This window comes from Lepidochelys olivacea, assembly GCF_965140295.1.
Source record: "Lepidochelys olivacea isolate rLepOli2 genome assembly, chromosome: 28".
Lineage (NCBI taxonomy): Eukaryota > Metazoa > Chordata > Testudines > Cheloniidae > Lepidochelys > Lepidochelys olivacea.
In genome coordinates, this window is record NC_140438.1 from 632,534 (window position 1) to 656,818 (window position 24,285).

Below are 24,285 nucleotides of genomic sequence, written 5' to 3' on the forward strand. Positions count from 1 at the left end.
GCGGTTGTGGGGTCAAGGTGTGGGTCCAGGAGCGGGTCCGGGTGTGGTATGACTCTGTGTGTGGGTGGGCTGGCTGTTGCGCTGTGTTATGGGGCGGCTGTGGGGTCAAGGTGTGGGTCCGGGAGCGGGTCCGGGTGTGGTATGACTCTGTGTGTGGGCGGGCTGGCTGTTGCGCTGTGTTATGGGGCGGTTGTGGGGTCAAGGTGTGGGTCGGGGAGCGGGTCCGGGTCCGGTATGACTGTGTGCGGGCGGGCTGGCTGTTGCGCTGTGTTATGGGGCGGCTGTGGGGTCAAGGTGTGGGTCCGGGAGCGGGTCCAGGTGTGGTATGACTCTGTGTGTGTGGGTGGGCTGGCTGTTGCGCTGTGTTATGGGGCGGTTGTGGGGTCAAGGTGTGGGTCCGGGAGCGGGTCCGGGTCCGGTATGACTCTGTGTGTGTGGGCGGGCTGTTGCGCTGTGTTATGGGGCGGTTGTGGGGTCAAGGTGTGGGTCCGGGAGCGGGTCCGGGTGTGGTATGACTCTGTGTGTGTGTGTGGGCTGGCTGTTGCGCTGTGTTATGGGGCGGCTGTGGGGTCAAGGTGTGGGTCCGGGAGTGGGTCCGGGTGTGGTATGACCCTGTGTGTGTGGGTGGGCTGGCTGTTGCGCTGTGTTATGGGGCGGCTCTGGGGTCAAGGTGTGGGTCCGGGTGTGGTATAACTCTGTGTGTGTGGGCGGGCTGTTGCGCTGTGTTATGGGGCGGTTGTGGGGTCAAGGTGTGGGTCCGGGAGCGGGTCCGGGTGTGGTATAACTCTGTGTGTGTGGGCGGGCTGTTGCGCTGTGTTATGGGGCGGTTGTGGGGTCAAGGTGTGGGTCCGGGAGCGGGTCCGGGTGTGGTATGACTCTGTGTGTGTGGGTAGGCTGGCTGTTGCGCTGTGTTATGGGGCGGTTGTGGGGTCAAGGTGTGGGTCGGGGAGCGGGTCCGGGTCCGGTATGACTCTGTGTGTGTGGGTGGGCTGGCTGTTGTGCTGTGTTATGGGGCGGTTGTGGGGTCAAGGTGTGGGTCCGGGAGCGGGTCCGGGTCCGGTATGACTCTGTGTGTGTGGGTGGGCTGGCTGTTGCGCTGTGTTATGGGGCGGCTGTGGGGTCAAGGTGTGGGTCCGGGAGCGGGTCTGGGTGTGGTATGACTCTGTGTGTGTGGGTGGGCTGGCTGTTGCGCTGTGTTATGGGGCGGTTGTGGGGTCAAGGTGTGGGTCCGGGAGCGGGTCCGGGTCCGGTATGACTCTGTGTGTGGGCGGGCTGGCTGTTGCGCTGTGTTATGGGGCGGCTCTGGGGTCAAGGTGTGGGTCCGGGAGGGGGTCCGGGTGTGGTATGACCCTGTGTGTGTGGGCGGGCTGTTGCGCTGTGTTATGGGCGGTTGTGAGGTCAAGGTGTGGGTCCGGGAGTGGGTCCGGGTGTGGTATGACTCTGTGTGTGTGGGTGGGCTGGCTGTTGTGCTGTGTTATGGGGCGGTTGTGGGGTCAAGGTGTGGGTTGGGGAGCGGGTCCGGGTCCGGTATGACTCTGTGTGTGTGGGTGGGCTGGCTGTTGCGCTGTGTTATGGGGCGGTTGTGGGGTCAAGGTGTGGGTCCGGGAGCGGGTCCGGGTCCGGTATGACTCTGTGTGTGTGGGCGGGCTGTTGCGCTGTGTTATGGGGCGGCTGTGGGGTCAAGGTGTGGGTCCGGGAGCGGGTCCGGGTGTGGTATGACTCTGTGTGTGTGGGTGGGCTGGCTGTTGCGCTGTGTTATGGGGCGGTTGTGGGGTCAAGGTGTGGGTCCGGGAGCGGGTCCGGGTCCGGTATGACTCTGTGTGGGTGGGCGGGCTGGCTGTTGCGCTGTGTTATGGGGCGGCTGTGGGGTCAAGGTGTGGGTCGGGGAGCGGGTCCGGGTCCGGTATGACTCTGTGTGTGGGCGGGCTGGCTGTTGTGCTGTGTTATGGGGCGGTTGTGGGGTCAAGGTGTGGGTCCGGGAGCGGGTCCAGGTCCGGTATGACTCTGTGTGTGTGTGGGCTGGCTGTTGCGCTGTGTTATGGGGCGGCTGTGGGGTCAAGGTGTGGGTCCGGGAGTGGGTCCGGGTGCGGTATGACTCTGTGTGTGTGTGTGGGTGGGCTGGCTGTTGCGCTGTGTTATGGGGCGGTTGTGGGGTCAAGGTGTGGGTCCGGGAGTGGGTCCGGGTGTGGTATGACCCTGTGTGTGTGGGTGGGCTGGCTGTTGCGCTGTGTTATGGGGCGGCTGTGGGGTCAAGGTGTGGGTCCGGGAGCGGGTCCGGGTGTGGTATGACTCTGTGTGTGTGTGGGCTGGCTGTTGCGCTGTGTTATGGGGCGGTTGTGGGGTCAAGGTGTGGGTCGGGGAGCGGGTCCAGGTCCGGTATGACTCTGTGTGTGTGGGTGGGCTGGCTGTTGCGCTGTGTTATGGGGCGGTTGTGGGGTCAAGGTGTGGGTCCGGGAGCGGGTCCGGGTGTGGTATGACCCTGTGTGTGTGGGGGGCTGGCTGTTGCGCTGTGTTATGGGGCGGCTGTGGGGTCAAGGTGTGGGTCGGGGAGCGGGTCCGGGTCCGGTATGACTGTGTGTGGGCGGGCGGGCTGTTGCGCTGTGTTATGGGGCGGCTGTGGGGTCAAGGTGTGGGTCCGGGAGGGGGTCCGGGTGTGGTATGACTCTGTGTGTGTGGGTGGGCTGGCTGTTGTGCTGTGTTATGGGGCGGTTGTGGGGTCAAGGTGTGGGTCGGGGAGCGGGTCCGGGTCCGGTATGACTCTGTGTGTGTGGGTGGGCTGGCTGTTGCGCTGTGTTATGGGGCGGCTGTGGGGTCAAGGTGTCGGTCCGGGAGCGGGTCCGGGTGTGGTATGACTCTGTGTGTGTGGGTGGGCTGGCTGTTGTGCTGTGTTATGGGGCGGTTGTGGGGTCAAGGTGTGGGTCCGGGAGCGGGTCCGGGTCCGGTATGACTCTGTGTGTGTGGGCGGGCTGTTGCGCTGTGTTATGGGGCGGCTGTGGGGTCAAGGTGTGGGTCCGGGAGCGGGTCCGGGTGTGGTATGACTCTGTGTGTGTGGGTGGGCTGGCTGTTGCGCTGTGTTATGGGGCGGTTGTGGGGTCAAGGTGTGGGTCCGGGAGTGGGTCCGGGTGCGGTATGACTCTGTGTGTGTGGGTGGGCTGGCTGTTGCGCTGTGTTATGGGGCGGTTGTGGGGTCAAGGTGTGGGTCCGGGAGTGGGTCCGGGTGCGGTATGACTCTGTGTGTGTGGGTGGGCTGGCTGTTGCGCTGTGTTATGGGGCGGTTGTGGGGTCAAGGTGTGGGTCCGGGAGTGGGTCCGGGTGTGGTATGACCCTGTGTGTGTGGGTGGGCTGGCTGTTGCGCTGTGTTATGGGGCGGTTGTGGGGTCAAGGTGTGGGTCCGGGAGCGGGTCCGGGTGTGGTATGACCCTGTGTGTGTGGGGGGCTGGCTGTTGCGCTGTGTTATGGGGCGGCTGTGGGGTCAAGGTGTGGGTCGGGGAGCGGGTCCGGGTCCGGTATGACTGTGTGTGGGCGGGCGGGCTGTTGCGCTGTGTTATGGGGCGGCTGTGGGGTCAAGGTGTGGGTCGGGGAGCGGGTCCGGGTCCGGTATGACTGTGTGTGGGCGGGCTGGCTGTTGCGCTGCGCTTTGGGGGGGGTGGCGTGGGGTGTTGTGACTCCGGGGGGGTGCGGGGGGGTGACGGCTGTGTGCGGCGGGGTGACGGCTGTGTGCGGCGGCGGGGGTTGTGTGTTGTGGATGGGGGGACAGGCCGGGTCCTTGGGGTGACGCGTGTTTCCCAGGCACGTGTCCTGACCGGGGTGCGATGGGTTCCCGGCTGTTGCGGGCTGGGCCGGGGGGGTCGTACACATGAGCCGGCTGTCGGCTGGGGGGCGGGGGAGCGATACCGGGGCCGGGCTGGGGGGGGATCTGTGGGGAGTCGTGTTAAGGGCGGGTTACCCCGGTTACAGCCCATGGATGCCTCAGCTTTAACCACACCCCAGCGGCCCCTCCCGCTCCAGGAACTGCTCCCGGACACCAAGATTACTGCCCCTCCCGCTACACCCCAGAGCCAGGGAGAGAACCCAGGAGTCCTGGCTCCCAGCCCCCCCTGCTCTAACCCACCAGCCCCCGCTCCCCTCCCAGCGCCGGGGAGAGAACCCAGGAGTCCTGGTCCCAGCCCCCCTGCTCTAACCCACCAGCCCCCACTCCCCTCCCAGCGCCAGGGAGAGAACCCAGGAGTCCTGGCTCCCAGCCCCCCCTGCTCTAACCCACCAGCCCCCGCTCCCCTCCCAGCGCCGGGGAGAGAACCCAGGAGTCCTAGCTCCCAGCCCCCCCTGCTCTAACCCACTAGCCCCCCACTCCCCTCGCACCACCGGGGAGAGAACCCAGGAGTCCTGGCTCCCAGCCCCCCTGCTCTCACCCACCAGCCCCCGCTCCCCTCCCAGCGCCGGGGAGAGAACCCAGGAGTCCTGGCTCCCAGCCCCCCCTGCTCTAACCCACTAGCCCCCCACTCCCCTCCCAGCGCCAGGGAGAGAACCCAGGAGTCCTGGCTCCCAGCCCCCCCTGCTCTAACCCACTAGCCCCCCACTCCCCTCCCACCGCTGAGGAGAGAACCCAGGAGTCCTGGCTCCCAGCCCCCCCCCACTCTAACCCCAGCCCCCACTCCCCTCCCAGAGCCGGGGAGAGAACCCAGGCGTCCGGGCTCCCAGCCCCCCCTGCTCTAACCCACCAGCCCCCACTCCCCTCCCAGAGCTGGGGAGAGAACCCAGGCATCCTGGCTCCCAGCCCCCCGCCCCGGCTCTAACCACCCCGCCCCTCCCGGTGCCCCAGTCTCTGCATGCTGCTTATAAGGTGGCTGGAGCTGCTGGGCAGGGATAGGCCCCGTGGGTCCCTTATCAGGGCGGACTCGGGGGACGGGGACGTCCTGGCTGCATCGTGCCGCGGTCCCAGGGGTGGGGGGGGGCTGTCTCTGGCCGGGGAGCCCGGGGGCCGGGGAGGGGGGACACGTCTCCTGCTGCCCCCTCACCCCGTCTCTCCCCTTCCCCCCGCAGACAGTGCCATGGCCGCAGCCCCCGTTCTCCTGCTCTGGGCCGCGCTGGCCCTCGGCGCCCGGGCCGACGAGCTGGTGGCCAGCACCCGGGCGGGGCGAGTGCGGGGCCTGCGGGTGCCCGTCCTCGCCGGCCAGGTCTCCGCTTTCCTGGGCATCCCCTACGCCGAGCCGCCCGTAGGCAAGCTGCGTTTCCGGCGGCCGGAGCCCAAGGCCGCCTGGGGCGGGGTGCTGGACGCCGGCGCCTACCGCCACGCCTGCTACCAGTACGTGGACACCCTCTACCCCGGCTTCCCCGGCACCGAGATGTGGAACCCCAACCGGGAGATGAGCGAGGACTGCCTGTACCTCAACCTCTGGGCGCCCTCCCCGCGCCCCAGAAACGCCACCGTGCTGGTGTGGATCTACGGGGGCGGCTTCTACAGCGGCTCGGCCTCGCTGGACGTCTACGACGGGCGCTACCTGGCCTACGCCGAGCAGGTCGTGGTGGTCTCCATGAACTACCGGGTGGGGGCCCTCGGCTTCCTGGCCCTCTCGGGCAGCCAGGAGGCGCCGGGCAACGTGGGGCTGCTGGACCAGCGGCTGGCCCTGCAGTGGGTGCAGGGCAACGTGCATTTCTTCGGGGGCAACCCCAAGGCGGTGACCATCTTCGGGGAGAGCGCCGGGGCCGCCTCGGTAGGCATGCACTTGCTCTCGCCCGGCAGCCGCCCGCTCTTCCGCCGCGCCATCCTGCAGAGCGGGGTGCCCAACGCCCCCTGGGCCACCGTGCCCCCGGCCGAGGGCCGGCGCCGGGCGGGCCAGCTGGCCAAGCTGGTGGGCTGCCCGCCGGGCAACGACTCGGAGCTGGTGGCCTGCCTGCGGGCCAAAAGCCCGCAGGAGCTGATCGACCAGGAGTGGCAGGTGCTGCCCCACCAGAGCGTCTTCCGCTTCTCCTTCGTGCCGGTGGCCGACGGGGACTTCGCCGGCGAGCTGCCCGAGGCCCTGCCGGGCGCCGGCAGCTTCAAGGAGACCCAGGCGCTGGTAGGGGTGGTGCGGGACGAGGGCACCTACTTCCTCGTCTACGGGGTGCCCGGGTTCAGCAAGGACAACGAGAGCCTGATCAGCCGGGAGGATTTCCTGGGCGGGGTGCGCATGGGGGTGCCCCAGGCCAACGAGCTGGCGGCCGAAGCCGTGGTACTGCAATACACCGACTGGCTGGACCAGGACAACCCGGTGAAGAACCGGGAGGCCATGGACGACATCGTGGGGGACCACAACGTGATCTGCCCCGTCACCCACTTCGCCCTGCGGCTGGCCGAGCGGGGCGCCCGGGTCTACACCTACCTCTTCGACCACCGGGCCTCCAACATGCTCTGGCCCCCCTGGATGGGGGTGCCCCACGGCTACGAGATCGAGTTCGTCTTCGGCCTGCCCCTCGACCCCGGCCTCAACTACACGGCCGAGGAGGCCACGCTCAGCCGCCGGATGATGCGCTACTGGGCCAACTTCGCCCGCACTGGGTACCGGCGGGGGGGGCGTGAGTGGGGGGACATCTGGGGGGCAGGGCCTCAAGCTGGGGGGGCTTGGGGAGGCCCTTGGAGAGGGGGGAGGTCTGTGGAGAGGGGTCCCCACACTCAGGGGGGACAGGTGGGTGCACTTGGCGCCTGGAGGGGGGTCCCCGCAGTGGGGGACAGGTCGGTGGGTTTGGAGATCTCTGGGGGGTCCCCAGACTGGGAGGTAGTTGGGTGGGTTTGGGGGTCCCCAGAGGGGGGTCCCCACACTGAGGGATCGGTAGGTGGGTTTGGGGGTGCCCAGAGGTGAGTCAGTGGAGGGGAGTCCCCACACTGTGGGGGCAGGCGGGTGGGTTTGGGGGTCCCCAGCCAGCAAGGCGTGACCCCTCTCCCCCTCCTGGGCAGGGACCCCAACGAACCGTCAGAGAGGGGGGCGCGCTGGCCCCCCTACACCCCACGGCAGCAGCAGTACGTACAACTGAATCCGCGACCCTTGGCTGTGGGGCAGGGGCTCCGGGCCCAGGTCTGCGCCTTCTGGAACCGCTTCTTGCCCAAGCTGCTTAACATCACTGGTAAGATGCCGGGGCAGGGGGGGGCGCGGGGGAGCCCTGTATCGGGGTTGGGGGCTGGAGACCACTGGGGGGACCCTGTATCGGGAGGGGGGCTGTGGGGCAGCATGGGAGGGATCTTTGCCTCATGGGGGGAATGGGAAGGCTAAATGGATGGGGGAAGTGGGAGGGGAGCTCACAGAGGGAAACTGAGGCAGGACAAACCAACGATATCCCCTTCCCCCACCATCACGGCCCAGCCAGCCTGGTATCCCTGCCCCACAGGGTCCAGGCCATGGCTTAACCCCCGCTCCTCTTTTCTTTTTCTCCCCTGTAGAGCCATGTGCGGCAACCGACCGGGGGCCAGGGCCCCCCCCAGCCCCACTGCCCCTCCTCGCCCTCCTTCCCCTCCTCGCCCTGCGGCTCAGGCCCTGAGAGCAGCTCCTGCATGCATCGGACAGCGGGGCGGGGCGGGGTCAGCCCCGGCCGTCACAGGGTGGGCTCAGGGCGGAGCCGGCCCCAGACGGGGGCCGATCGGGGCCTGTGGAATTCCTCACCACTAGGGGGGCACCCAGCCGGAGCGCCCTCAACGGGCCACTAGGGGGCACCCAGCCGGAGCTCCCTGAACGGGCCACTAGGGGGCACCCAGACGGAGCTCCCTCAACGGGCCACTAGGGGACACCCAGCCGGAGCTCCCTCAACGGGCCACTAGGGGGCACCCAGCCGGAGCTCCCTGAATGGGCCACTAGGGGGCACCCAGACGGAGCTCCCTCAACAGGCCACTAGGGGGCACCCAGCCGGAGCTCCCTGAACGGGCCACTAGGGGGCACCCAGACGGAGCTCCCTGAACGGGCCATTAGGGGGCACCCAGACGGAGCTCCCTCAATGGGCCACTAGGGGGCACCCAGACGGAGCTCCCTCAATGGGCCACTAGAGGGCACCCAGCCGGAGCTCCCTCAACGGGCCACTAGGGGGCACCCAGCCGGAGCTCCCTGAATGGGCCACTAGGGGGCACCCAGACGGAGCTCCCTCAACAGGCCACTAGGGGGCACCCAGCCGGAGCTCCCTGAACGGGCCACTAGGGGGCACCCAGACGGAGCTCCCTGAACGGGCCACTAGGGGGCACCCAGACGGAGCTCCCTCAATGGGCCACTAGGGGGCACCCAGACGGAGCTCCCTGAATGGGCCACTAGGGGGCACCCAGACGGAGCTCCCTGAACGGGCCACTAGGGGGCACCCAGCCAGAGCTCCCTCAATGGGCCACTAGAGGGCACCCAGCCGGAGCTCCCTGAACGGGCCACTAGGGGGCACCCAGACGGAGCTCCCTGAATGGGCCACTAGGGGGCACCCAGACGGAGCTCCCTGAACGGGCCACTAGGGGGCACCCAGACGGAGCTCCCTGAATGGGCCACTAGGGGGCACCCAGCCGGAGCTCCCTCAATGGGCCACTAGAGGGCACCCAGCCGGAGCTCCTTCAACGGGCCACTAGGGGGCACCCAGCCGGAGCTCCCTGAACGGGCCACGAGAGGGCACCCAGCCGGAGCTCCCTCAACAGGCCACTAGGGGGCACCCAGCCGGAGCTCCCTCAACAGGCCACTAGGGGGCACCCAGCCGGGGGGACAGCGCCCCGCCCCGGGAGCAGTGGGGGCATTTCCTAGACAGGATTTTAACGCTCCGGCCGCGGCCCAGAGCAACCGCGGCTCCGAGGCTGCTGCCGGCCCCCCCGCCCCCCGCCCTGGGGCCCTCGGCAGCAGCAGAGGGGGTGGGGCGGCAGGGAGAGGGCGGAGCCTCGCTGCCCAACCGCGGCACGTCCGCACTTCTGTTCACACGTCGACACGAGGCGCGAGCTGCGCCGACCCGCCGCACACCTGAGACCCAGCACCTGCGTTGCACGCACACTGCGCGCACACTGCATACACTGCGAACGCATACGCACACAGCCAATACACACATGCTGCACGCGCACGCACTGCACACACTCACTGCACGCACACTGAACACACCACACACGCACTGCACACGCGCACACTGCATATACGCACACTGCTCATGCACTGCACACTCACTCCACACCCACACTGTGCTCACGGCATGCTATGCGCACAGCCCACTGACACACGGCAGGTGGACCCTGCTCACGGACCCCTGGACACTGCACACTGATTGCAAGAATAGGGCGCACTGTATGGGCACTGCACATGTGTACTTCACACGCACTGCACTGCACAGAGATGCGCTACACTGTGTGTACCCAGGCAGGCGCGCACGCACACCCACGGCACCCTCACTGCCCACCCACTGCACAGGGACACACGGCCCCCTCACTGCCCAGCCACTGCACAGGGACACACGGCGCCCTCACTGCCCACCCACTGCACAGGGATACACTGCACCCTCACTGCCCACTCACTGCACAGGGACACACGGCGCCCTCACTGCCCAGCCACTGCACAGGGATACACTGCACCCTCACTGCCCACCCACTGCACAGGGACACACTGCCCCCTCACTGCCCACCCCTGCACAGGGACACACGGTGCCCTCACTGCCCACTCACTGCACAGGGACACACTGCACCCTCACTGCCCACTCACTACACAGGGACACACGGCGCCCTCACTGCCCACTCACTGCACAGGGACACACGGCGCCCTCACTGCCCACCCACTGCACAGGGACACACGGCGCCCTCACTGCCCACTCACTGCACAGGGACGCACGGCGCCCTCACTGCCCAGCCACTGAACAGGGATACACTGCACCCTCACTGCCCACCCACTGCACAGGGACACACTGCCCCCTCACTGCCCACTCACTGCACAGGGACACACGGTGCCCACACTGCCCAGCCACTGCACAGGGATACACTGCACCCTCACTGCCCACCCACTGCACAGGGACACACGGTGCCCTCACTGCCCACTCACTGCACAGGGATACACTGCACCCTCACTGCCCACTCATTGCACAGGGACACACGGCGCCCTCACTGCCCACTCACTGCACAGGGACACACGGCGCCCTCACTGCCCACCCACTGCATAGGGACACACTGCCCCCTCACTGCCCACTCACTGCACAGGGACACACGGCGCCCTCACTGCCCACCCACTGCACAGGGACACACTGCCCCCTCACTGCCCACCCACTGCACAGGGACACACTGCCCCCTCACTGCCCACTTACTGCACAGGGACACACGGCGCCCTCACTGCCCAGCCACTGCACAGGGATACACTGCCCCCTCACTGCCCACCCACTGCACAGGGACACACTGCCCCCTCACTGCCCACTCACTGCACAGGGACACACGGCGCCCTCACTGCCCAGCCACTGAACAGGGATACACTGCACCCTCACTGCCCACCCACTGCACAGGGACACACTGCCCCCTCACTGCCCACTCACTGCACAGGGACACACGGCGCCCGCACTGCCCAGCCACTGCACAGGGATACACTGCACCCTCACTGCCCACCCACTGCACAGGGACACACGGTGCCCTCACTGCCCACTCACTGCACAGGGATACACTGCACCCTCACTGCCCACTCATTGCACAGGGACACACGGCGCCCTCACTGCCCACTCACTGCACAGGGACACACGGCGCCCTCACTGCCCACCCACTGCACAGGGACACACTGCCCCCTCACTGCCCACTCACTGCACAGGGACACACGGCGCCCTCACTGCCCACCCACTGCACAGGGACACACTGCCCCCTCACTGCCCACCCACTGCACAGGGACACACTGCCCCCTCACTGCCCACTCACTGCACAGGGACACACGGCGCCCTCACTGCCCAGCCACTGCACAGGGATACACTGCACCCTCACTGCCCACCCACTGCACAGGGACACACTGCCCCCTCACTGCCCACTCACTGCACAGGGACACACGGCGCCCTCACTGCCCAGCCACTGCACAGGGATACACTGCCCCCTCACTGCCCACCCACTGCACAGGGACACACTGCCCCCTCACTGCCCACCCACTGCACAGGGACACACAGCGCCCTCACTGCCCACCCACTGCACAGGGACACACAGCGCCCTCACTGCCCAACCACTGCACAGGGACACACGGTGCCCTCACTGCCCACCCACTGCACAGGGACACACTGCACCCTCACTGCCCACTCACTGCACAGGGACACACGGCGCCCCCACTGCCCACTCACTGCACAGGGACACACTGCGCCCTCACTGCCCACCCACTGCACAGGGACACACTGCACCCTCACTGCCCACTCACTGCACAGGGACACACGGCGCCCCCACTGCCCACTCACTGCACAGGGACACACAGTGCCCTCACTGCACAGGGACACACTGCACCCTCACTGCCCACTCACTGCACAGGGACACACTGCGCCCTCACTGCCCAGCCACTGCACAGGGACACACGGCGCCCCCACTGCCCACTCACTGCACAGGGACACACTGCGCCCTCACTGCCCACCCCTGCACAGGGACACACTGTCCCCTCACTGCCCACCCACTGCACAGGGACACACGGCGCCCTCCCTGTGCACATGACACAGCCGTCACCTGGCACCTGGACGCGGCTAAGTCCCTGCACGCCCGCCCACACCCCCATGGCACAATCACGGCACCCACGCGCCCGCACGAGGGCCCTTGGGGGGGGCTGCCGCAGCAGGCCAGCTCCGAGACCTGCCACGTGGGTTGTCACCCGCCCAACTCCCCTGAGCCTGGCCGGCGGCCCCGGCTGGGGGGTTTCTGGCCACTTATAAAAGACATTTTTTTAGTGTTTCTTTTTGCATGTCATCTTCATGTCTTTGACGATTCACTCCCCCCCCCCCCGTAATAAAGTGAGTGTGGGGAGTGGGGCAGGGTGTGTTGGGGAGCTGGAGGGCGAGAGATGGGGCACATGGGGGGGTGGAGTGGGCCCCCCTATGGGGGGGAGGGCCCCGAGGTGAAGAGAAGGGTCAGTGAGGTGGAGGGGTGAAGAGGGGACACAGAGTGGTGGGGGGGAGGGGCTCTCAGTATAAAGGGGGTGATCTGGTATGGGGGGAGGGGCTCTGAGATGGGGGGCTGGGAGAACTCAGGGGGTGGAGATAGGGGCCCCTCCCCCAGTGGAGGGGGGTTTACAGGGAACAAGGTTTGGGGCGGGGGGGACTGGGTCCTGAGGGGGACGCTGCTTTGCAGATGCGAGATGAGGGGGAGGGGTTGCTTGGCTGTGCCCCCCCCAGACACTACCCCACATGTGGGAACCCCCACCCACACATCAACACCTGGCCACTGCCCCATCTAACCCACCAGCCCCCACTCCTTTCCCAGAACCGGGGAGAGAACCCAGGCGTCCTGGCTCCCAGCCCACCTGCTCTAACCCCCCAGCCCCCACTCCCCTCCCAGAGCCGGGGAGAGAACCCAGGCGTCCTGGCTCCCAGTCCCCCCTGCTGTCACCCCCCAGCCGGGGAGGGAACCTGTTCAGCCACTGGGTGTCAAACACCCTCCTGTGGGCCCCGCTCAGCCCTACCTGGCCGGGCGGCGCGGCCCCAGATGAGGATCACGTCTGGGGCGGGTCCACGGGCCCCACGGCCGGTCCAGGACACGCAGGGTCTCCGCGACGTGGCCCCGCTTAGCTTCCACGTCGCTCCCCGGCCCCTGCCGACAGCCACGGGGGTCACCGCAACGGGGGGGGCCGGTGCTGGCCGGCGCCCGCTTTCCGCCCCGGAGGCAGGTGGGTGGCGACAGAGCGGAGCAGCCAAGGCCCTGGGGGTCGGGCGGACAGCTCCAAACCGCACGGCGACCCCCAGCTGAAGAGAGATTCAGCCCTAGCCGCGGCACCGGAGCAGGGCCGGGAGCGACTGGCCGCCTCCGGAAACCAAGACCCCCTGGCTGCCCCCCGCCCCGGCCCACCCAGCCCCCCCCCCCGGGCCAGGCGCAAGGATTCGGCGGCTCGGGGACAGGCTCCCGCCGCCACGGGCAAAGCCGGAGCCCGGGAGACGCGGCTCGGTCCAGCCGGAGGCGCAAGGTGCCATACGAGCATGAAACATGGACGTCCCTGCCGGGGCGGCCGGGGCGGGGACTCGGCCGTGCCGGACTCGGCGGGGAGCAGAAATCAGCGTGGGGGCAAACCCCGCCCCCCGCCGCCCACGCCCCCCGGCTGCCGATCGCTGGGGACCCTCTCCTGGAGACGGGGGGGAGGGGGGGGCGTTGGCGGCTCCGGGAGAGGGGCAGGGGGCCTCTGGGCCCAGCTCTGGAGGACGCTAACGGCCCCCATCTCTCCCCTCCCCACACACCCCTCCGCAGATAACATCGAGGAGGCCGAGCGTCAATGGAGACTGGAATTTCACCGCTGGAGTGCGTACATGGGCCACTGGAAGAGCCAGTTCGACCACTACAGCCGGCAGGACCGCTGCTCCGAGCGGTGAGGGGGCGGCCCCCCGACGGCCCCCCACCAACCCCCCCACCTCAGCCCCCCGCTGCTGCTCCGAGCGGTGAGGGGGCGGCCCCCCGACGGCCCCCCACCAACCCCCCCCGCCTCAGCCCCCCGCCGCTGCTCCGAGCGGTGAGGGGGCGGCCCCCCGACGGCCCCCCACCAACCCCCCCCGCCTCAGCCCCCCGCCGCTGCTCCGAGCGGTGAGGGGGCGGCCCCCCGACGGCCCCCCACCAACCCCCCCCGCCTCAGCCCCCCGCCGCTGCTCCGAGCGGTGAGGGGGCGGCCCCCCGACGGCCCCCCACCAACCCCCCCCGCCTCAGCCCCCCGCCGCTGCTCCGAGCGGTGAGGGGGCGGCCCCCCAACGGCCCCCCACCAACCCCCCCCGCCTCAGCCCCCCGCCGCTGCTCCGAGCAGTGAGGGGGCGGCCCCCTGTCAACCCCACACCCCTCCCCCAGGCTCCTCCCCAGCCCCCCTCCGCCCCCCGCCCGGACCCCCGGCCACGGGGAAAGGGGGGTTTAACCGGGCTGTGCAATCTGAGACCCCACCCCCCCCAGCCCACGGGGTGTGTGTGTGTGTGTGTCACCCCCCCCCCCCCATATCTGTATATAAGGGTCACGTCAGAGATGTGTGAGAAATAGACAAATATCTATATTGTGTACGTGGCACCCCGAGTCGCTGCCCGTGAGCCCCGCGCTGCCCCCCACCCCGACCCCCAACCCCTCCCCACGCTGTCCCCCAACTCCCATCCCCCAACCCCTCCCCACACAGACCCCCAACCCCTCCCCACGCTGTCCAACTCCCAGCCCCAACCCCTCCCCACACTGACCCCCAACTCCCAGCCCCAACCCCTCTCCATACTGACCCCCAACCCCTCCCCACGCTGTCCAACTCCCAGCCCCAACCCCTCCCCACACTGACCCCCAACTCCCATCCCCCAACCCCTCCCCACACAGAACCCCAACTCCCAGCCCCCAACCCCATCCCACACTGAACCCCATCCCCTCCCCATGCTGACCCCCAACTCCCAGCCCCAACCCCTCCCCACACTGTCCCCCAACTCCCAGCCCCCTCTCTTCATACTGACCCCCCACACTGACCCCCAACTCCCAGCCCCCAACCCCATCTCACACTGAACCCCATCCCCTCCCCATGCTGACCCCCAACTCCCAGCCCCAACCCCTCCCCACACTGTCCCCCAACTCCCAGCCCCCTCTCTTCATACTGACCCCCCACACTGACCCCCAACTCCCAGCCCCCAACCCCTCCCCACACTGACCCCCAACTCCCAACCCGTCCCTGCACTGACCCCCAACTCCCAGGCCCCCAACCCTTCCCCACACTGACCCCAAACTTCCCTAGTACCGTTTCAACCCCCCAGTGTTCCCTCCTGAAGCCCCCCAGCCCTCCCCATATATATTAGCTGAATCCTACAGCTGCTTCCCCCGACTGTCCCCCAAGTCCTACCCCAGCCCCACCTCCCCTCAATCCCACCCGCGCCCCATGTCAGGGCTCCCCCAGCAGCCCACGAAGCCTCAGCGGGAAGCTGCACCAACAAGTGGGGGGGCTGCTCGGAGGCCCCCTCCCCTCCTCAACCTGCATGGCCAATGTGCACCTCCGGGCCGGCCTGTGTGTGTGAACCGCCCAATAAAAGATTTAAAGACACAGACTCTGCCTTGACATGGGGGGCTGGGGGTCGGGAGTGAGGGGCGCTGGCAGGGCTGGGGGGGCAGGGGCTGTGGGTCGGGAGTGAGGGGCACCGGCAGGGCTGGGCTGGCAGGGGCTGCGGGTCGGGAGTGAGGGGCGCTGGCAGGGCTGGGGGAGCAGGGGCTGTGGGTCGGGAGTGAGGGGCACCGGCAGGGCTGGGGGGGCAGGGGCTGTGGGTCGGGAGTGAGGGGCACCGGCAGGGCTGGGCTGGCAGGGGCTGTGGGTCGGGAGTGAGGGGCACCGGCAGGGCTGGGCTGGCAGGGGCTGCGGGTCGGGAGTGAGGGGCGCTGGCAGGGCTGGGGGAGCAGGGGCTGTGGGTCGGGAGTGAGGGGCACCGGCAGGGCTGGGCTGGCAGGGGCTGTGGGTCGGGAGTGAGGGGCACCGGCAGGGCTGGGGGGGCAGAGCTGAGGGGGCAGGGGCTGCGGGTCGGGAGTGAGGGGCACCGGCAGAGCTGGGGGGCAGGGGCTGGGGGTCGGGAGTGAGGGGCACCGGCAGGGCTGGGCTGGCAGGGGCTGCGGGTCGGGAGTGAGGGGCACCGGCAGGGCTGGGCTGGCAGGGGCTGCGGGTCGGGAGTGAGGGGCACCGGCAGGGCTGGGCTGGCAGGGGCTGCGGGTCGGGAGTGAGGGGCGCTGGCAGGGCTGGGGGAGCAGGGGCTGTGGGTCGGGAGTGAGGGGCACCGGCAGGGCTGGGCTGGCAGGGGCTGTGGGTCGGGAGTGAGGGGCACCGGCAGGGCTGGGGGGGCAGAGCTGAGGGGGCAGGGGCTGCGGGTCGGGAGTGAGGGGCACCGGCAGAGCTGGGGGGCAGGGGCTGGGGGTCGGGAGTGAGGGGCACCGGCAGGGCTGGGCTGGCAGGGGCTGCGGGTCGGGAGTGAGGGGCACCGGCAGGGCTGGGCTGGCAGGGGCTGCGGGTCGGGAGTGAGGGGCACCGGCAGGGCTGGGCTGGCAGGGCTGGGCTGGCAGGGGCTGGGGGTCGGGAGTGAGGGGCACCGGCAGGGCTGGGGGGGCAGAGCTGGGGGGGCAGGGGCTGCGGGTCGGGAGTGAGGGGCACCGGCAGAGCTGGGGGGCAGGGGCTGCGGGTCGGGAGTGAGGGGCACCAGCAGGGCTGGGGGGCCAGGGGCTGGGGGTCGGGAGTGAGGGGTACCGGCAGGGCCGGGGGGCGCTGGGCTAGCAGGGGGCTGCGGGTCGGGAGTGAGGGGCGTTGGCAGGGCTGGGGGGGCAGGGCTGGGCTAGCAGGGGTCTCAGGGCCGGGTTACCTGGAAGGGAGGCGATGCTGGTCCCAGGCAGGATCCATCCTTGGGCAAACGCTTGGATCCACTGGTGACCTTCCCAGTGGCCCTCAGGGCGGCGCCAGGTCCCCTGCTGAGCACCGGGGAGGATTTGGGAATTAAATTCTCCCCCACTCCCCTGCAGGTCCGGGGCCCCCATTTCCTCGCTATGGGCAGTGGCAAAACATGGCTCCTTTCAGGCCCCTACATTTCCCACCACGCTCCCCCTGCGACGCTGGACCGCAGCTCCCGGCCCGCTGGGGCATGGGGAACAAACAGGAATTTGTGCCCCGACGTCCTGGTCACATCGAGGGCCGCGTCCTTGATGTCGGCAACTTTCTAAGTGCGCAAAACCTCACGCCCTTGCCCCGCCCCCTTTTCTGAGACCCCGCCCCTTCTCTGAGGCCCCACCCCCACCCGCTCCAGCTTCCCGCCCTCAGTCGCTTTCTCTGGACTAGGGCAGGGGTTGGTGTGTGGGCTCTGGAAGGAAGTTAGGGTGTGGGAGGGGGTCTGATCTGGGGCAGGAGGTTCAGGGTGGGGGCTCCATCCGGGCAGCTCCCAGTCAGTGGCACAGCGTGGCCCTGGGGCTAATCCAGGCTCCCTGCCTGCCCCGGCTCCGCGCTGCCCCCCAAATCAGCCGGCACATCCAGCCCCTAGGCAGAGGTGCAGCCAGGGGGCTCTGCGCAGAGCCAACCAGAGCCTCCAGGCTCCCTTTTCGACCAGGCGTTCTGGTCGAACACCCCCCACCTGGCAACCCTCGCTCGGGGCCGGGGAGGCAGCCGCGTTTGGGTCCCATCTCTCCCCACTGGGCATCCCCATGGCTCCCTGCAGCCCCCCGGCTCCCTGCAGCCCCCCAGCCCCCTGCAGCCCCCGCGGCCCCTGGCAGGGTGAAGGCACCACACGCCATTCACGACCTCTGAGCACGGACGGAGTCGAGCTTCTCCCAGCCGCGTCCCTGAGGCCGAACGGTGAACCCAGCGCTGCTCCTCAGTCCCGGGGCTTGTCCGGCCTGGCCTTCCCCAGCCACCCACCACCCATTCGGCAGCTCGTTCGGCCCCTTCCCGCCCGTGTCTCTGCTGGACGCGGATGGAGACGGACGCTGCCCTGGGACGGCCCGTGTGTCAGTGGCCCTAGACTGCTGGGGACTCGCCCTGCTCTGACCTGCAGAGTGAGACTTGAGAAATCCCGTCTCCGCGGACCCGCTGGGCTGGTCGGGGCACAGAAGCCACGACAGGAAGCTGCCCTGCTCCCGCCCTGGCTGGGAGCCTTCCCCGTGGCCAGGAAAGCGCCTCTCCGGGGGCCCTCGGCCCCACGTTCCTCCAGGCTTCTGTTTCCAGCCCCACAACACGGCAGCTCCCTGCACCGGCTTCCCTCGCCGCAGGAACCACCAACCGCACTGACCTCAGCCAGCCTGGCCAATATACACCCTCCCGCAGGCCAGTGGCCCCGAGAGTCCCGCTGCTACAGGCCCTGATTCCTGATAGCTGCGGGGTCAGGGGAGCCCAGGGCAGGGCTGGCAGGGGGCTGTGGGTCTGGAGTGAGGGGCACGGGCAGGGCTGGGGGGGCAGGGCTGGGCTGGCAGGGGGCTGTGGGTCTGGAGTGAGGGGCACGGGCAGGGCTGGGGGGGCAGGGCTGGGCTGGCAGGGGGCTGTGGGTCTGGAGTGAGGGGCACGGGCAGGGCTGGGGGGGCAGGGCTGGGCTAGCAGGGGCTGGGGGTCGGGAGTGAGGGGCACCGGCAGGGCTGGGGGGGGCAGGGCTGGGCTAGCAGGGGCTGCGGGTCGGGAGTGAGGGGCGCCGGCAGGGCTGGGGGGGCAGGGCTGGGCTAGCAGGGGGCTGCGGGTCGGGAGTGGGGGGCACCGGCAGGGCTGGGGGGGTCAGGGCTGGGCTAGCAGGGGGCTGTGGGTCGGGAGTGGGGGGCACCGGCAGGGCTGGGGGGGCAGGACTGGGCTAGCAGGGGGCTGTGGGTCGGGAGTGGGGGGCACCGGCAGACGGGGGGGCAGGGCTGGGCTAGCAGGCACCTGTGGGTTTGTGTGGGGGGCACCGGCAGATGGGGGGGGCAGGGCTGGGCTAGCAGGGGGCTATGGGTCGGGAGTGGGGGGCACCGGCAGACGGGGGGGCAGGGCTGGGGGCTAGCAGGGGGCTGTGGGTCGGGAGTGGGGGGCACCGGCAGGGCTGGGGGGGGCAGGGCTGCGCTAGCAGGGAGCTGTGGGTCGGGAGTGGGGGGCACCGGCAGACGGGGGGGCAGGGCTGGGCTAGCAGGGGGCTGTGGGTCGGGAGTGGGGGGCAGGGCTGGGCTAGCAGGGGGCTGTGGGTCGGGAGTGGGGGGCACGGGCAGGGCTGGAGGGGCAGGGCTGGGGGCTAGCAGGGGGCTGAGGGTCGGGAGTGGGGGGCACCGGCAGACGGGGGGGGCAGGGCTGGGCTAGCAGGGGGATGTGGGTCGGGAGTGGGGGCACCGGCAGATGGGGGGGCAGGGCTGGGCTGGCAGGGGGCTGTGGGTCGGGAGTGGGGGGCACCGGCAGGGCTGGGGGGGCAGGGCTGGGGGCTAGCAGGGGGCTGTGGGTCGGGAGTGGGGGGCACCGGCAGACGGGGGGGGCAGGGCTGGGCTAGCAGGGGGCTGTGGGTCGGGAGTGGGGGGGCACCAGCAGATGGGGGGGCAGGGCTGGGCTAGCAGGGGGCTGTGGGTCGGGAGTGGGGGGCACCGGCAGGGCTGGGGGGGCAGGGCTGCGCTAGCAGGGGGCTGTGGGTCGGGCGTGGGGGGCACCGGCAGGGCTGGGGGGGCAGGGCTGCGCTAGCAGGGAGCTGTGGGTCGGGAGTGGGGGGCACCGGCAGACGGGGGGGCAGGGCTGGGCTAGCAGGGGGCTGTGGGTCGGGAGTGGGGGGCAGGGCTGGGCTAGCAGGGGGCTGTGGGTCGGGAGTGGGGGGCACGGGCAGGGCTGGAGGGGCAGGGCTGGGGGCTAGCAGGGGGCTGAGGGTCGGGAGTGGGGGGCACCGGCAGACGGGGGGGGCAGGGCTGGGCTAGCAGGGGGATGTGGGTCGGGAGTGGGGGGCACCGGCAGATGGGGGGGCAGGGCTGGGCTGGCAGGGGGCTGTGGGTCGGGAGTGGGGGGCACCGGCAGGGCTGGGGGGGCAGGGCTGGGGGCTAGCAGGGGGCTGTGGGTCGGGAGTGGGGGGCACCGGCAGACGGGGGGGGCAGGGCTGGGCTAGCAGGGGGCTGTGGGTCGGGAGTGGGGGGGCACCAGCAGATGGGGGGGCAGGGCTGGGCTAGCAGGGGGCTGTGGGTCGGGAGTGGGGGGTACCGGCAGGGCTGGGGGGGGCAGGGCTGGGCTAGCAGGGGGCTTTGGGTCGGGAGTGGGGGGCACCGGCAGGGCTGGGGGGGGCAGGGCTGGGCTAGCAGGGGGCTGTGGGTCGGGAGTGGGGGGCACCGGCAGGGCTGGGGGGGGCAGGGCTGGGCTAGCAGGGGCCGTGGGTCGGGCGTGGGGGGCACCGGCAGGGCTGGGGGGGCAGGGCTGGGCTGGCAGGGGGCTGTGGGTCGGGAGTGGGGGGCACCGGCAGGGCTGGGGGGCAGGGCTGGGCTAGCAGGGGGCCGTGGGTCGGGCGTGGGGGGCACCGGCAGGGATGGGGGGCAGGGCTGGGCGAGCAGGGGGCTGTGGGTCGGGAGTGGGGGGCACTGGCAGACGGGGGGGCAGGGCTGGGCTAGCAGGGGGCTGTGGGTCGGGAGTGGGGGGCACCGGCAGGGCTGGGGGGGCAGGGCTGAGCTAGCAGGGGGCTGTGGGTCGGGAGTGGGGGGGCACCGGCAGACGGGGGGGCAGGGCTGGGCTAGCAGGGGCTGTGGGTCGGGAGTGGGGGGCACCGGCAGATGGGCGGGGCAGGGCTGGGCTAGCAGGGGGCTGTGGGTCGGGAGTGGGGGGCACCGGCAGGGCTGTGGGGGGGCAGGGCTGGGCTAGCAGGGGGCTGTGGGTCGGGAGTGGGGGGCACCGGCAGACGGGGGGGGCAGGGCTGGGCTGGCAGGGGGCCGTGGGTCGGGCGTGGGGGGCACCAGCAGATGGGGGGGGGCAGGGCTGGGCTAGCAGGGGCTGTGGGTCGGGAGTGGGGGGCACCGGCAGGGCTGGGGGGGACAGGGCTGGGCTGGCAGGGGGCTGTGGGTCGGGCGTGGGGGGCACCGGCAGAGATGGGGGGGGCTGTGGGTCGGGCGTGGGGGGCACCGGCAGGGCTGGGAGGGGGCTGTGAGTCGGGCGTGGGGGGCACCGGCAGGGCTGGGGGGGACAGGGCTGGGCTGGCAGGGGGCTGTGGGTCGGGCGTGGGGGGCACCGGCAGGGCTGGGGGGGGCAGGGCTGGGGGCTAGCAGGGGGCTGTGGGTCGGGAGTGGGGGGCACCGGCAGGGCTGTGGGGGGGCTGTGGGTCGGGCGTGGGGGGCACCAGCAGGGCTGGGGGGGGCAGGGCTGGGCTAGCAGGGGGCTGTGGGTCGGGCGTGGGGGGCACCGGCAGAGATGGGGGGGGCTGTGGGTCGGACGTGGGGGGCACCGGCAGGGCTGGGGGGGGGCAGGGCTGGGGGCTAGCAGGGGGCTGAGGGTCGGGAGTGGGGGGCACCGGCAGGGCTGTGGGGGGGCTGTGGGTCGGGCGTGGGGGGCACCGGCAGGGCTGGGGGGGGCAGGGCTGGGCTAGCAGGGGGCTGAGGGTCGGGAGTGGGGGGCACCGGCAGACGGGGGGGCAGGGCTGGGCTAGCAGGGGCTGTGGGTCGGGAGTGGGGGGCACCGGCAGGGCTGGGGGGGGCAGGGCTGGGCTAGCAGGGGGCTGTGGGTCGGAAGTGGGGGGCACCGGCAGGGCGGGGGGGGCAGGGCTGGGCTAGCAGGGGCTGTGGGTCGGGAGTGGGGGGCACCGGCAGGGCTGTGGGGGGGCAGGGCTGGGCTAGCAGGGGGCTGTGGGTCAGGAGTGGGGGGCAAGGGCAGGGCTGGGGGCTAGCAGGGGGCTGTGGGTCGGGAGTGGGGGGCACCGGCAGGGCTGGGGGGGGGCTGTGGGTCGGGCGTGGGGGGCACCGGCAGGGCTGGGGGCTAGCAGGGGGCTGAGGGTCGGGAGTGGGGGGCACCGGCAGGGCTGTGGGGGGGCTGTGGGTCGGGCGTGGGGGGCACCGGCAGGGCTGGGGGGGGGCAGGGCTGGGCTAGCAGGGGGCTGTGGGTCGGGCGTGGGGGGCACCGGCAGAGATGGGGGGGGGCTGTGGGTCGGGCGTGGGGGGCACCGGCAGGGCTGGGGGGGGCAGGGCTGCGCTAGCAGGGAGCTGTGGGTCGGGAGTGGGGGGCACCGGCAGATGGGGGGGGCAGGGCTGGGCTAGCAGGGGGCTGTGGGTCGGGAGTGGGGGGCACGGGCAGGGCTGGAGGGGCAGGGCTGGGGGCTAGCAGGGGGCTGAGGGTCGGGAGTGGGGGGCACCGGCAGACGGGGGGGGCAGGGCTGGGCTAGCAGGGGGATGTGGGTCGGGAGTGGGGGGCACCGGCAGATGGGGGGGCAGGGCTGGGCTGGCAGGGGGCTGTGGGTCGGGCGTGGGGGGAACCGGCAGATGGGGGGGCAGGGCTGGGCTGGCAGGGGGCTGTGGGTCGGGAGTGGGGGGCACCGGCAGGGCTGGGGGCTAGCAGGGGGCTGTGGGTCGGGAGTGGGGGGCACCGGCAGGGCTGGGGGGGGCAGGGCTGGGGGCTAGCAGGAGGCTGTGGGTCGGGAGTGGGGGGCACCGGCAGGGCTGTGGGGGGGCTGTGGGTCGGGCGTGGGGGGCACCGGCAGGGCTGGGGGGGGGCAGGGCTGGGCTAGCAGGGGGCTGTGGGTCGGGCGTGGGGGGCACCGGCAGAGATGGGGGGGGCTGTGGGTCGGGCGTGGGGGGCACCGGCAGAGATGGGGGGGGGCTGTGGGTCGGGCGTGGGGGGCACCGGCAGGGCTGGGGGGGACAGGGCTGGGGGCTGGCAGGGGGCTGTGGGTCGGCGTGGGGGGCACGTGTGGTGGGATGGTGCAGTTCCGCTAGTGGCCGCCAGGGGGCTCCCATCCGGCCCCGATTTGCAGCTCGCGGGCCGCGGCTGGATCCCGGTATTTGGGGGGCCGGGAAGGGGGCGCCAGGGGGCGCCAGGGGGCGGGGCTGCCCCCCATGCCGGGGGGAGGAGCCCGGGGACAAGTCCACCAACCCCCCCAAAGCTCAGTTGGGGGGCAGAGGGGAGGCTGGGGGGCAGGTTCACCCCCCCCCCCCGCCTGCAGAGTCGGTGGGTGGGACAGGGCTCTGTGGGGGGCGGGGACAGCAGGTGGGGGGTTGGGGGGCAGGAGACCTCTGACTGTACCCTGTTACTGCCCCTGGGCCCCCCTGGCTCGGCCGGGACCCCCAGATCCTCACCCGGCGCTTCCCCAGGTAGGTGGGGGTGAGGCAGGTTCTCGGGGTCCGGGGGGGTCCCCCTTTTTCTGCCCCCCCCGTATATAGCCAGGCCTGTCCGTTTGTCCCCCTCCCGCAGGGCAAGCGTCTGTCCCAGCCGTAAATAGCCCCACCCCCGTTCCCCTGAACCCCCCCTTTGCAAGAGGCCTGGAGGTCGACTCGCCCCCCCAAACAGCTGTTTGTAGCCCGGTGCCCCGCGGCCCCACACGTTACGGGGGGGTGGATCCTGGGGGTCGGTGGGGAGGCAGTTTGTAGGTTCAGAGATGTTTGCGGGGGTCTCTATGGGGGCAGTTTGGGGTCCAGGACGCTCTGGGGGTCCCCAGTTCTGGGTGGTTCTGTTCCGGGGGGGGCATATGGGGGCTCAGATCCCCTCTAACTCTCGCTTCTTCTCCCCACAGCCTCACCAAGGGCAGCCCCTTGCCCGGGAGCCCCCCCACAGCCGCTCAGCCCCCGCCCGGCCTGTGACCCGGGCCCCTGCCCGCGCTGAAGTGGGATATTTGGAGGCGTCCCCCAGCTGGGACCCCGAGGAGCCAGAAGGAATTGGGGTGTGCTCAGCATCAGGGACCGTGCATGGGGGGCACAGCTGGGATGGGGGGGTTGATCCCCATTTTTGCAGGGGGGTCCCCCAGTCCCGTGTTGTCTGGGGGGCTGGTTGTTGCCTTACCGGCCTGCAATAGAGGTCGATTTCCTTGGGGGGGGAGCCCCCCTTTGCCCCTGCCCCCCGCCCCTGCCGCTAAGCGACTGTTTTTAAAGGGTGAATAAAGCAGGAGCTGACTTGTCACCTCTTGTCCTTCTGTACGGGGGGGGCAGCCCCCCCAAATCCTCCATGGGGTTCTGGAGCCCCCCCGGCACCCCACAGACCCCCCCCAGGTGCCCACTCCCCCTGTTTGGCCTTTGGGGCAGGGGGGGTGTCGAGGCCCATCAAACTCATGTCGCTCTTGGGACCTGCCCCCCTCCCCCCACCAGGGGCTTATCCCAGACCCCGTTTCTGGGCGCTGGGCAGCTGAATTACCCCGGGGGTCTCCCCACCAGGCGCTGCACGGACACCCCCCCCAACTGAGATCAGCCCCCCCCACTGCGCCAGGCGCTGCATGGACCCAGGGCAACGCCCTCCTGACTCTCACAAGCTCCCACCCCGATAGACAGACGCAGGCTGGGCGACCCCAGGGCCGCAGGGACTCCCCCGAGGACCCCCACGAGGTCGGGGGCAGAACCAGGAGCCCCAGAAGCAGAAAATGGGCCCAGGGCCGGGCTGGCAGGGGCTGCGAGTCGGGAGCGAGGGGCACCGGCAGGGCTGGGGGGCAGGGACGGGCTGGCAGGGGCTGCGGGTCGGGAATGAGGGGCACCGGCAGGGCTGGGGGGGCAGGGCTGAGCTAGCAGGGGGCTGTGGGTCGGGAGTGAGGGGCACCGGCAGGGCTGGGGGCGCAGGGCCGGGC

At 70.8% G+C, this 24,285-nt stretch overlaps 1 protein-coding gene across 1 annotated transcript in view; it reads left to right on the forward strand.

The window, feature by feature from the left end:
* The window catches only part of ACHE (acetylcholinesterase (Yt blood group)), a 38,983-nt gene extending 15,464 nt beyond the window's left edge, over positions 1 to 23,519 (forward strand). Inside the window, exons 2-5 of the mRNA XM_084616568.1 lie at positions 5,041 to 6,535; positions 6,932 to 7,098; positions 13,355 to 13,472; positions 23,248 to 23,519. Of these exons, the coding sequence (XP_084472694.1) occupies positions 5,049 to 6,535; positions 6,932 to 7,098; positions 13,355 to 13,472; positions 23,248 to 23,314 (1,839 nt within the window). The 5' untranslated portion in view covers positions 5,041 to 5,048 and the 3' untranslated portion in view covers positions 23,315 to 23,519. The remainder of the gene's footprint in view (positions 1 to 5,040; positions 6,536 to 6,931; positions 7,099 to 13,354; positions 13,473 to 23,247) is intronic.
* The last annotated feature ends 766 nt before the right edge of the window (positions 23,520 to 24,285 follow it).